The sequence below is a fragment of the Marmota marmota genome, unplaced genomic scaffold, assembly GCF_001458135.2.
Source record: "Marmota marmota marmota unplaced genomic scaffold, marMar, whole genome shotgun sequence".
NCBI lineage: Eukaryota > Metazoa > Chordata > Mammalia > Rodentia > Sciuridae > Marmota > Marmota marmota.
In genome coordinates, this window is record NW_025999842.1 from 64227793 (window position 1) to 64241923 (window position 14131).

A 14131-nucleotide genomic window follows, 5' to 3' on the forward strand; every position below is an offset into this window, starting at 1 on the left:
CTGGAATAAAACTCTTCTGTGACAGGAAAACATTAGTGTGACATAATTATGCCTGGTTTTCATGTTTATAACCCAAAATAAAATCCAGTAGACAGTGTGATGGCACATGACTATAATAATCCCAGTGACTTGGGAGACTGAGGCAGGATGATTTCAAGTGTGAGGCTAGTGTGAGCAATTTAGCAAGACTCTGCCTCAAAATAAAAAATAAAAAGGAGCTGGGATGTAGCTAAATTGTAAAATCCCTTGGTTCAACCCCCAATACCACGACCCCAAAAGAAAAACCAAAAAACTCCAGTGACTGTATATTGTGTGCATGCATCAATCCTATCAATCCTGTTTAACATTTATTCCCATAAGGAAATTAATCTTGAAATATTTGAGCTTTCAATTCTTAATAGTTACCAGAAACACATTCTCAAAAGGAAGAAGAAGAAAAAAAAAAAAGAACCTGCCTTGAACGTGTCATAGTTAATAAAATGGAAACTGGCTAAGAATTTTGAAGTATTAAGTTAGGCTTTGAACAGTATAAATTCTACAATATAATGGGAAGTCACCAGAATAAGCGATTCAAGAAATTAGCAGAACAGACTCCTTTATCTTAAAAAAAAAAAAAAAAAAATCACAATACCTTTATTTTCACATCCTATAATACAAAGTAATTATTTTTTAATAGTTTTAGTTATAGATGGACACAATACCTTCATTTTATTTACTTTTCATGTGGTGCTGAGGATTGAACCCAGTGCCTCACACATGCTAGGCAAAGGCTCTATCACTGAGCCACAACCCCAGTCAATGGGACATTAGGGCTGGAGATGTAGCTCAGTGGTAGAATGCTTACCTAGCAAGTGGAAGGCCCTAGGCAATCACCAGTACTGCAGAGGAAGAAAAAGAGAGAGAATAGGACATTGTACAATGCCTTGTATTTCTTAAAAGTATCTACATTAGAAAGGACTTTTAAGTCTTTTAAAGATATGGTCCATGTATGGTATGACTTACTACCTAGCTGATGGGTTCACACAGCTATATGATGATTTATCTGATCTAACACATTGCCACTTAAGGGCTTTCATAGCTATATGATTTGATAAACTCTGTTTATCAATATATATGATAGGAAAGAATAAGATCAATGATTCTCTTTATTCTTTTCCCTTGGCTAAATAAGAAGAAAGTACTCTGGAGAATTGCCAGAAAAACATTATCCTAGTTACTTTCCTCTTCCTATCTCTATTTTCTGGTACAAATCTAGCACTTTTATTTATTTGTTTATTGAAATTTATTTATTTATTTATTTTATTTGGTGCTGAGGATTGAACCCAGGGCCTCACATGTGCAAGACAAGAACTCTACCACTGAGCTACAATCCCAGCTCCCAGATATAGTATTTTTTAAATACCCAAGTACAAATCCCAGCAGCTCACAAGGCTGAGGCAGGAGAATCGCAAGTCCAAAGCCAGCCCAAGCAACTCTGTGAGACTCTGTCTCTAAATAAAAAATAGGACTGGATATGTGGCTCAGTGGTTGAGTGTCTCTGAGTTCAATCCCTGTAACTCACCACCCCCACCAAATACCCAAGTACAAAATTGATAGAAAATGATATTAGTTAAATATTAAATAAAATGAGCCAGAAAAATAAATCCCTTTTCCATTTTGTATAATTATAAATATCCCTTTTTATATTTAGGTTCTCATTTTAAAAATTAGTCATACACCACGTTTCATATTTATGTTCATAAATATGACACACAGATGGTCTCTTTAGGTATAGGTGTATAGCAGCCACACCATCTAAGATTGTGTAAATATACTCTGTATTCACTCAAGGATGACATTGCCTAATGGTTCTCCCTTAAGTCTTATTCATGTATGACTGTATAGAGATATTTAGAAATGTGATCACTTAAATATTAATACTAGTGAAGAAATTTTAAGGGTAGTTATCTTTGTATAATGCAACTAAAGATAATTTTCGGTTCATTATTTTCTAGTTTTTTTTTTATTTTGCTACGGGGGATTGAACTCAGGGGCACACAACCACTGAGCCACATCTCCAGCTCTATTTATATTTTATTTAGAGACAGGGTCTCACTGAGTGGCTTTGTGCCTTGCTTTTGCTGGGGCTGGCTTTGAACTTGTGATCCTCCTGCTTTAGCCTCCCGAGTCACTGGGATTATAGGCATGACCATCGTGCTTGGCTCATTATTTTCTAATTTTTAACATAATAGGTAATATATAATCAGGAAAAAAGCTACTATTTGCATTTTGTTACATTTTATATAGCCAAATTTTATGATTTCTGACACCTAAAATATTCATTCACAAGGTATGCTATCATAGGAAACAAATTTTATTATTAACCTAAACCAAACAGGATTAAATTTGCATGCCTTGAAAAAATTTCCATATAAAAATCTGCTGCAGTGGTGTATAACTGTTGTTCCAGTTACTCAGGAGATTGATGTGGGAGAATTCCAAGTTTGAGGTGAACATGGGCAACAAAGTAAGACCCCATCTCAAAAACATTCAGAATTAAGTTCTGAAGGTAAATATTAAAGAAAAACCTGACATAGTTTTAACTAAAATTTCAGTACTTTGGGGAAATTTATGATTTGGGCCTAAAAGTGATGTGTACATACATAACTGTGGTATCAAATCCATGATTACAATTCTTTCTCCTCCCAGGACAAGGGTGTGTGTGGTCCCAACTTATTAGGAGGCTGAAGCTAGAGGTTTGTTTGAGTCCCAGAGTTCAAGACCAGCCTGGACAATGTAGAAAGACCTCATCTCCAATCCAACCAACCAACCAACCCACAACTTTATATCCCTACTATAAACTTAAATTTATATCCCTAGAGCTGTCATTTCTCCAACAGCCATTAAGCTCATCAAGTTCATGTTTCATATAATCTTACCTCTAGTTCTCTTCAAATGCACTTCTACTCTGACTTTATAACCTGGCCTTTTAAATTCTAGAAACTCCAGAATTCAGTGATAGGTAGCACATAAGAAACTAAAGAAATAACCATCATTTTGTTATAATAATTAATGAGATTGTAAACATAACATTCTTTGTTGCTGGAGTACACAAATTTATTACAATTAAATTCACTAAAAAAAAAAAAAAATTTCAACTTGAAAGTACCTAAAGTATTTTGTACAAGGTAAGAATACCTTTTAACTCAAAAATTCTTACCTCATCAAATCCAGCAGCCTGCAAATCTTGAAACATTTGTGGATTAATTTCTGAAGTACTCCGAGAGGAAGAACTTGTTTCATTTGCAAATGGTAGTAGAGAGTTTCTAATTTCTTGCAAGGCTTTATGATATGTCCCAAATTTGGGTGTATTTCTCACTTGTCGAGGATCTTCAGTTGACACTTTATTCATGTTATGCTCAGCCTTAGCAGCATCGGATGGTTTGGATAAATTCCTTAGGGATTCCCGAATTTCTTGCAACATTTGTCTGCTGCTGCCAGTGTAATTACTGGCAGGAAAGGTCTTAGGCCTCATTTGTCTATATCCTTCTGGCTTTTCACTCCTCTTCATGAAAACATCTATATACGTAACCCACACAAAGGACTTTAAGAACTACTTGATAGATTCAGAGCTTTCTCTTGAGCAGAAGTAAAAATGATCCTTTGAGAAAAGTCCCCAGGAATATTAAAGTTCTTTAAAATTGAAGTAATTAACCCTATGAAAGAAAAATAAATTAATTAAAGCCATACAGTGAAATTTTTAAAAAGTACCATTTATGAGGGGGAACCCTCACTGAGTTAAGGGATCAGGTTATAGTTCTGGCTCCACTACGGATTACTGTAGGATCAGGACAAGTTACTTAACCTCTTATTTCCAAGTCTATAAAATAGATTTACCTTATTTACCTCCAGCAATAGTTACAATGAGTAAAAAATTAATAATTTTAAGAGAACTTTAATAAGCATATAAAACTCATTCAAATGCAAAGGATTATAACCAAATGATAATATACATGATACAGTAGGCAACCTCTCATCAACTTCATCTAGTGTCTCTGATTTTAGGTTTAAAAATTAGACTTCAGTATAAGATTTTATTACAAGAAAGGGTATTGCTGCTTTAAAAGGTTTTCAGCTGAGTTTGGAGGTACAAACCTGTAACCCCAGCGACTAGGGAGGTTGAGACAGAAGGATTCCAAGTTTGGAGCCAGTTTGGGCAACTTAATGAGATCCTATTTCAAAATAAAACTTTTAAAAGGGCCGGCAATGGGGCTGGGGATGTGGCTCAAGCAGTAGTGCGCTCGCCTGGCATGGGTGCAGCCCGGGTTCGATCCTCAGCACCACATACAAACAAAGATGTTGTGTCTGCTGAAAACTAAAAATGTAAATAAAATATTTAAAAAAAAAAAAAAAGGTTACAGATCAGGGCTGAGAATATAGCTTAGTCAGTAGAGTGCTTTTTAAAAAAATAAAAAAATAAAAAATAAAAGGGCCGGCAATGTAGCTCAGTAGTAGAGCTCTTGCACAGCATACATTCAATCCCCCAAAGTACAAGAAAAAAAGTTACTTAAATCACTGATCCAGAAGATGCTTCAAAAAGAAATGTTTGGGTTTATTCTCCAAAATGAGAGACAAGTAAGAGTATCAACAATGGGATACGGAAAGGATCGCTGAGGTCAACTTTTATTATTCCTCAGTTAGGCATGTGTGTTTTCAACACAGTGAAAGAACAGTCATCTAAAGTCTACTTATATGTGCCCATTGATGGGAAAAATTAGTAACTTAAGAGAGCCAGCCAGGCGCAGTATTGTATACCTGTTATACCAGCAATTCAGGGGCTAAGGCAGGAAGATTTCAAGTTCAAGGTCAGCCTCAGCAACTTAGCAAGGTGTTCAGCAACTTAGAGAGTCCCTGTCTCAAAAATAAAATGGGTTAGGGATATAGCTCAGTGGTAGAGCACCCCTAGGTTCAATCCTAGTACAAAAAAAAATAAGAGTGAGCCACCCCATTTGTGATTTGTAATAATTATTAGAAATGTGTTCTTCATGAGAAGCATCACGCAGATAGCCTGATCCTGATCAGTTTAAACAATCTTGCCTGTGTTCTTATCTTAATCACCCTAATACCTCTGGCTATTTCTACCTTGTAAGTGAACAAACTCAAGTTCAGTTCTGGCAAAATAGTACAAAAATGGTATTGCTGGGATTTGAAACTCTGTCATTATCATCGACTGGGAGTCTATTTCCATCCTCACTAAATGTAATTATCACCCATGTTTCACAAAGATGTCTATAGCCAGATATGTAGATATCTCTTTCTTGTCATTTAGATCTCTGTCCTGTTTCTTCCTCCAAGAGCCTTTCTTTCCTTGGTCACCTCATTTACCCGGTGGCTCACCCTCCTCCACCTCTCCTACTGGGAATTGTACCCAGGGCCTCACATATGCTAGGTAAGCACTTTACCTACTGATCTATATCCTCATCTCTTTTGATTTTATTTTACTTTGAGACAGGTTCAGACTAAATCATCCAGACTGACCTTGAACTTGTGATCCTCCTGCCTCGGTCTCCAGAATAGCTGAGATTACAGGTATGTGTCATCATGCCCAGCTGTTTCATTTTCTTGATAGTACTCATCACTATTACTTATCACAAAATAGTTGTACTTGTTCACTTGTTAATTGTCCATTTCCCCTCACTTAAATAAAAGCTCCAGTACAGGACTTTGTTTCATCACCATTGTCTATGCACTACCTGTGAGAGAGCCTGGCAAACAGTGAGTACTTAATAAATGTATACATACATATTGAACGAATGAAATAAACACACACATCCTAAACATCCCCAGTTCCTTTAACTGTTCTTTCATTCAAATCATCTGTTTTGGATACAATCTTCTTTGTCAGAATTCTTCAGTTGCTAGAAAGGCACAGCATTTAATAACAGAAAAGCAAAAAAAAAAAAAAAATGGGATTCAGGTACTTGTTCAATTCATTAATTAGCACTGTGGACTTAGACACAATTTGCTGCAACTGATCCTTGAGATATAATGGCTGGAGTAACATCTATCTAATCAGCTGAACAAGAATTAAGAGGAACAATACAATACAACTAAAGGTATATACAAACAAGCATGTGAAGAGGTAGAATGTTCCCTGAAACATTGTCTATGATAGCAAAAGAGGACTTCAACCTAGATGCTTATTAATAGAGGAGTATTCAAGTAATTCATAGTAAATCTACATAATATTTGAGTAAGTCAAAAAGAATGATGTACTTCTATCTAAATGTACTAATGTGAACAGACACCACAGTGTTTTTCTGTTGTTTTATTTTGGCAGTATTGGAAGTTGAATCCAGGGCCTTGCAAATACTAGGCAGGCACTGAATTACATCTCCAGTCCTGTTTTTGAGATAGGTTTTTACTACATTCTCCAGGATGGTCTTGAACTTTGGATTTGCCTACCTTAGCCTCTGAAGTAGCTGGGATTACAGGCATGTGCCACCATGTCCACCCACCATATTCTTTTTGTTATGTGGTACTAGGGGTTGAATCCAGGTTCTCCAGCATGGTAGGCAAGCTCTCTGTCATTGAGCTAAATCACCAGTCCCACAATGTATTTTAAGCAACAACAAAAGAACTTAGTTTAAAAAAGTTCACAACATTTTAAAAACTATGAATATAACAGACCTAAAAAAAATAATAGAGCGTTTGCCTTGCATGCATGAGGCACTGGGTTCAATCCTTGCACCACATAAAAATAAAATAAAGGTTATTGTGTCCATTTAAAACTAAAAAACAAAAAACAAATAAAACAAACAAACAAAAAACAAGGTTCTGGGGCTGTAGCTCAGTGGCAGAGAGCTTGCCAGGCATGTATGAGGCACTGAGTTCAATCCTTAGTACCACATATAAAGGAACAAATAAAATAAAGTCATTCTGCCATCTACAACTACAAAAAAATAAAAAAAGCAAGTTTCAAAAACTATGGAAAAAATAAATATATTTCATGTTCTAAAATACAGTGATGGTTGTACAACTCTGTAAATAAGCTGAAAACACTGAATTATATAATTTAAATAGGTAAATAGTATGGTATGTAAATATTTTTTAATATCTAAATAATTATTATAGTAAAATACATAAAATTTCCTTCTTTAATCAATTTTTGTAATTTATACCTTACAGAGTTGTTAAATAAACCCTTTATTTTTAAAAATTTATACTTTTAGAAATTTAATTATATTCCACATACACACAAATTTATAACAGGACTGAAATAAGATGAAGCCCTATTAACAGACCACCAGAAGTAGTTTCTTAATAATGTTACATGAATTTGTAAATATTTTTGTGGTAAAATAACTAAATTAGTTATGAATCATCAAGCAACATGACAAACAGCCCACATTTCTCCATTTTTGTTAAAAAAAAAAAAAGAACTTCGTCACTATTTTACAGAACACTAAAAATTATGCACATTCTATTCAGAATATAATCCAATCTAGTGATTCATCTCACATATGAAATTAGGACATACCTTGTACTTTTGTGAAGAAAGATGGTCACTAATAATAATTTCTTTTCTAAGCCTTCCCATAATATAAATTTAATAATGATTAATTTTAAATATTTAAATTATTACATTTTATATAATTATCAATTATTAAAAATAATTATTAATTAATTACTAAATAATTTTCTGGGATTAAAATTTAGTTCAAGGGCTGGGGATGTGGCTCAAGCGGTAGTGCACTTGCCTGGCATGCTTGCGACCCGGGTTCGATCCTCAGCACCACATACAAACAAAGATGTTGTGTCCGCGGAAAAAAACTAAGAAATAAATATTAAAAAAAATTCTCTCTCTCTAAAAATAAAATAAAATAAAATTTAGTTCAATAACACTTGCAGAATTCACTTGTGGCCTTTTCAGAAAGTAAAGATATTTTCTGTAGCTGCTGGAATTTGCCATTTTTCAAAGATTAAAGATTAACAGTTGTGCAATCTCACATGTTAATTCTCTCAGTATCTGGACTGCAATTCATTTATATTATATATGGCTTTTTTGGGGGGGAGGGGGGTGCTCTAGAGATCAAACCCAGGAGCTCTTTACCACTGAGGCACATCCCCAGCCCCTTTTTATATTTTATTTTGAGACAGGGTCTTGCTAAGTTGCTTAGGGCTTTGCTAAATTGCTGAGGCTGTGATCCTCCAACCTCACTCAGCCTCCTAAGTCACTGAGGTTACTGGCTTATGCCACCAGTACCCAGTTCAGGTATTCTTTTAATATTATACTTATTTGGGGTCTTAACCCTAAGTTAACCATCATTTTTATTGTTGTTGTGCTGTTCTAAGTTTTGCAAAAAAATAAACATAGTTTTGCTTCTTTTTCTTAAAAAAACAAAAAACTTTTCTATAACATAGGACCTGGTTAATAGTAGGAACCACATTACTGCATTTGTTCAACTCTATTAAATGCAGGTGACTCCTCCTCCTCTTTACTGCTGAGAAAATAGTTTTATTGGGGCTGGGGATGTAGCTTAGTACAAGAGGGTGTGCTTAGCATGCATGAGGTCCACAGAGCACCACAGGGAGTGTGTATGTTATTTATCTAATTATAAAAAGATGCAGGGCTGGGGTTGTAGCTCAGTGATAGAGTGCTTGCCTAGCATGTGTGAGGCAGTGGGTTTGATCCTCAGCACCACATAAAAATAAATAAATAAAATAAAGATATTGTGTCCAACTACAATTAAAAATATATTTTTAAAAAAAGATGGGGCTGGGGATGTGGCTCAAGCGGTAGCGCGCTCGCCTGGCATGCATGCAGCCCGGGTTCGATCCTCAGCACCACATACAAACAAAGATGTTGTGTCCGCCGAAAACTAAAATAAATAAATAAATAAATATTAAAAAAAAAAAAAAAAAAGATGCATTCTCCTGGGCACAGTGCCACATGCCTGCAATCCTAGGGTCTCATGAGGCTAAGACAGAAGGATTGCCAGTTCAAAGCCAGCTTCAGCAAAAGCGAGGTGCTAAGCAACTCAGTGAGACCCTGTCTCTAAATAAAATTTTAAAAAAAGATGCACTTTTTTTCTTTTAAATATTTATTTTTAGTTGTAGTTGGACACAATACCTTTATTCCATTCATTCATTTTTATGTGGTGTTGAGGATCGAACCCAGGGCCCCACCCATGCTAAGCAAGCACTCTACCGCTGAACCACAACCCCAGCCCAAAAGATGCATTCTATTGAAATATTTATATATTGTAAATATATAAAGTAGAAGTTTCTCACAATTCACCTCCCTCTATAGAGAATCATTATAGTGGGCTGGATAATGACCCCCCCACCAAATATCTACCTCTTAATTCCTGGAACTTGTAAATGTTACCCCATTTGAAAACAGGAACTCTGGAGATGTGATTAAATTAAGGATTTTGGTGTGGGCTGGAGCCAAAAAAACCTCACTATAGAGAGGTTATCATGGATTATCACAATGAGACCTGTGTACAATTACAGATGTCCTTATGAGAGGCAAAAACCAATTTGGTATACACAGAAAAGGTGGCAATGTAATGAAGGAGGCAGAGAATGGAGTGATGTGACCAGAAGCCAAAGAATGCCCATAGAAGCTGAAGTGCCAAGAAACAGGTTCTCTCCCAGAGCCTTTGGAAGAAAAACCATCTTGGTAACACATTGTTTTTTGACTTCTGGTCTCCAGAAATATAAGAGGATGAATTATGTTGTTTTTTTGCCACCAAGTGTATAGTGATTTTTTAAGTAAGCCACAAGAAACAAATATAATCACTATTAACACTGCATATTCTAACATGTACTGCTACTACCACTAACCAAAATGGAATCATAATACACAAAATATAATTTTATATAAACATAAATTTATAAGAAAATGTAGTATTGCCTAAATTTGCCATATTTAATCTTTTTTCCCCAGAGCATTTTATGAGATTCATAAACCTCAAAAAATGCTAGATCAGAGAGATTTATTCCAGCTTTTTATCCTGTAACTCTGTACTTTAGTGAGTTAACGCCTAATAACATTCAAGTGCATATGGTCACAGAGATATCTGAGTTCTGGTGTGTGTATAATAGTGTGTTGCAGGTTTAAATAAATGAAATAAATAAAAGAAATTTGATGTCTTTCTTTTTTGTGGTGGGGGAGTACCAGGGATTAAACTCAGGGGACTCAACCACTAAGCCATATCCCCAGCTCACTGAGTTGCTTAGTGCCTTGTTTTTGCTGAGTCTGGCTTTGAACTCGGAATACTCCTGTCTCAGCCTCCCCAGCAGCTGGGATTACAAGCATGCGCCACTGTGCCCAGCTTAAGAAATTATGTCTTTCATGTACGTGTTGAAATACTTGTAAATAAAACATAATGTCTGGAATTCATTTCAAAACAATATAGTTGAGGGGGATCATGAACTGAAATCAATTTCCAGTCATGTATGAGTTTGTCGGGTGAACCTAGCTACTACGTTTAACTATAAAGCTCTAAATACAAAAAAAAAAAAAATTGGGATATAAATGAGACAAAAGTGACCATGTGGTAAAGATTGTTCCTGCTGGGGAATAGACACATGAAGAGTCAATGAACTATTCTCTTTGCTTCTCTGTTTACATCAAATTTTCCCAAATAGAAAATTAAAAAAGAAAAGGAAATGACAGAAGAATTCTGGATCTTAGAATGGTTCTACTACAAATTCTTATTAAAATTCCAAATACAGGGCTGGATGTGCAAACCCTGGTGAGATGTGACATGGTTCAATTCTAGAATGAGGCAGTTTAAAAGCCAGTATACTTTTCTAATACTCTTTCCTGTTTAGGTGACAATGCAAATCATATTTTAAGACAGTGGCTTCTTAATATTAAAGGAATGTCTCTTGACAATTACTGGATTTTGTGTGCAAAACAGAAATCCCTGTTAAGCCATTGATATTTGGGATTATTGTTAGTAATATTGTGGAAACAAAGACTGCCCAAATAAAAGCAAGCAAAGGCTGTTTATTTGGAACATGCTATAGGAAGGAAGTCATCTACTACCACTTGCACTTGGTAGATTCAAAAACAGGCAGAAGAGGGGGAAAGCTTGACAGTGAAAATAAGAGAAGACAAGGTATGATATATTGATATATATCATATATATATATAGAGATACATATATTGATTGCTACTGTACAGTATGTTATAGATTGCTCCCAAGGGGAAGTTGGAAGTAAGATAACTAGAAAGGGGACACCTTAATTGATTGATTTGAGAAGTTTATCTAGCTTTCTCTAATTGGTACTGAATTGGAAGTAGGGATAAAAATTAGGAAAGCTGGTAGATATAGACTAAATCCAGACTATTTGGATCTACTGCTATAAAGGATATAGGTCTGAGTTGTAGTTTTATATATGATCTGACCATTGTCATCTGTATATTTAGTTTCTTATTATTCTAATACAGATATTGGTACCCAGAAGTGAGGTGCTACAACAACAAAATCCTATGCAGTATTGGCTTAGTGATCAGGCTAAGAGCTGTAGGAAGCTGATACTGGACACCGGGAAAATGGAGAACCTTGATTCACAGTGGCAAAATATTTGGGAAAGCTGTTGCCTATAATAACTGTTCTTATAATTCTATGAAAAGAGTTTGGAAAAAGCAATTTCAGAAGTATATATTGATTGCTACTGTACAGTTATGTGCCACATAAGAATGTTTCAGTCAGTGAAGGGCCACACATACGAAAGTAGTCCCAAGAGTGTATAATGAAGCTGAAAAATTCCTATCACCTTGTGACATCACAACACAATGTATTTCCCCCATGTCTGTGGTGATGCTGATGTAAATAAATCTACTGTGATGCCAGTCATATAAGACAGCGCTTATAATTATGTATTACATAATACTTGATAAATGACATTACTGAGTTTTTACTATATTTTACTTATCATTAAAGTGTAACCTTTCTACTTGTTAAAAAATAAAGTTTACTGTAACAGTATGCTGGTTATGCCAGCAATAGCCTCATACATCCTTGTTTATTGCATCTCTTGACTGCACCAAGAGACCATGTAAAGCCAGGCGTGGTGGTGTACACCTATAACCCTAGCTACTCTGGAGGCTGGGGCAGGAAGATCCCAAGCTCAAAACAAGGTCAGGCAACTTGTCAAGACCGTGTCTCAAAATTTTTTTTAAATTAAAAAAAAAAAAAAAAGTAAAAAAGGGCTAGGGATATATAGCTCAGTGGTAGAGTATTTATCTAATATGCATGAAGCACACTAGATAATTCCTAGTACCACCACCTCCTCCCACAAACACAAAGAGAAACCATGTGAGTGACTGATCTATATCATCTGGGTTTGAGTAAGTGCCTCTGTGATGTTTGCACAATGATGACACTGCCTAATGAGACATTTTCCTGATTAGTAAAAAAAATTTACTATAAGTAAACAAATAAGTCAAAAAAGCAGCAGCTAATTTGAAAGCAGAAATACAAGGGAATAAAAGAGTTCAAAACTGAAATCTTTTCCAGGGTTAGAAAAGCAGCTTGTTGGGCTAGGGACATTGCTCAGTTGATAGAGTGCATGCCTCACATGAAGGAGGCCCTGGGTTCAATCCCTAGCAACACACACACACACACACACACACACACACACACACTCTTAATAAATATATGCTGCAATAAAAATTCTTGAGCATTCCTTAAGATAAATTCCCAGAAGTAGAAATGCTGGATCAAAGTGAATGCCTAGGACCAAGGGTATAGGTCAATGCCTAGGGCCAGGGGTATAGGTCAATGGTATAGTGCTTACTTAGCACGTTTGAGATCTTGAGTTCAATCCCCGGCATTGTGAATAGCACAGCAAGAAAAAAATATATATGTGTGTGTGTGTGTGTGTGTGTGTATTATGTGTTAAGAGAGTGTGCATTTAAAATTCTGATATTTATTGTTAGATTGCCTTCAAGGTGTACTCATCTATAATCCCATAAACAAGATATGGCCAATATTAAAATTATCAAATCTTAATAATCTTTATTACTATGACATGTCAAAATTCAAATTAATAATAAAGATGAATTTTAAAAGAATTCTTCAAAAAAGCCAAGTGTGGTGGGACTTGCCTATAATTCCAGTTATTCAGAAGGTTGAGGCAGGAGGATCTCAAGTTGGAAGCCAGCCTGGACCACATGAGTCCTTGTCTCAAATAAAAGAACTCTTCAAAGCAAAACAGCTTACCTCTTTAACCAACAGTACAGTGGTGCCAGATCATTTTTCCTAATTAACAGTTCTAATCATGTCACTTTCCCTATTACATAACATTAAATTACTCTTAACTTCAATTTAGTGGTTCTGGAGTTCTACCTGGTTATAACTCCAGCTCTGCCACATACTAGCTGTCTGACCTCGGGCAAGCTGCTTAACCTATGTGTCTTAGTTTCTTCATCTTCAAATATGGGCAAAATTAGGTTCTATCTCATAAGATTGTTGTGAGCATTAAATACATGTCAAATGTTTAGAACAAGCACCTGACTCATAATAACTTAGTTATTATCTGCTTATCTCTGACATATATTTTCTGTTTATCTCCATACTTGTACCTTATACTCTAACCAAATTACTGGCTCTCAGATAATATACCTTTTGCTTTTCTACTGTCATGTCCTTACTCATCCTTTTTTTTTTTTTTTTTTGGTATTGACAATTGAGCCCAGGGAGGCTTTACCACTGAGCTATATCTCCAGCTTTTTTTTTTTTTAAAAAGAGTCTTGATAAGTTGCTAGGGCCTCACTAAATTGCTGAGGCTGGACTTGAATTTGCAATCCTCCTGCCTCAGCCTCCAGAGTTATTGGGATTATAGGCATGTCCCACCTCACCAGCACATCCTGTTTATTCTTATTGAAAGGGCCACTGCTATATTTGTCTTGTAGAAATTATACCCAATCTTCAAGACTTCATTCAAATGCCTCCCTAACAGAAACTTTCATTGAATTTCGATCTATTATCCTCTGAAAACTACATTCTATTTGCATGATTCAAATAAAACGTGCTTTTGTCCTCTTCATATTCTTGTCTTATTTTTCTTACCTGGTCAGGGATTCATAGAGATAATGTGTCTTGAAGAACAGCTTGATTGATCTGGCTAT

General features: G+C 35.5%; 1 protein-coding gene across 4 annotated transcripts in view; it reads right to left on the minus strand.

Annotated features, from left to right (window-relative positions):
* Lats1 (large tumor suppressor kinase 1) overlaps positions 1–14131 on the minus strand; it is a 44925-nt gene that overhangs the window by 28416 nt on the left and 2378 nt on the right. For 3 of the 4 annotated variants that reach the window (XM_048799716.1, XM_015502150.2, XM_048799719.1), the window contains exon 2: positions 3200–3695. In XM_048799716.1, coding sequence (XP_048655673.1) covers positions 3200–3550 — 351 coding nt within the window. In that variant the 5' untranslated portion in view covers positions 3551–3695. Of the gene's footprint in view, positions 1–3199; positions 3696–14131 lie in introns of those variants that run through there. The other variant, XM_048799723.1, reaches the window with a different exon arrangement.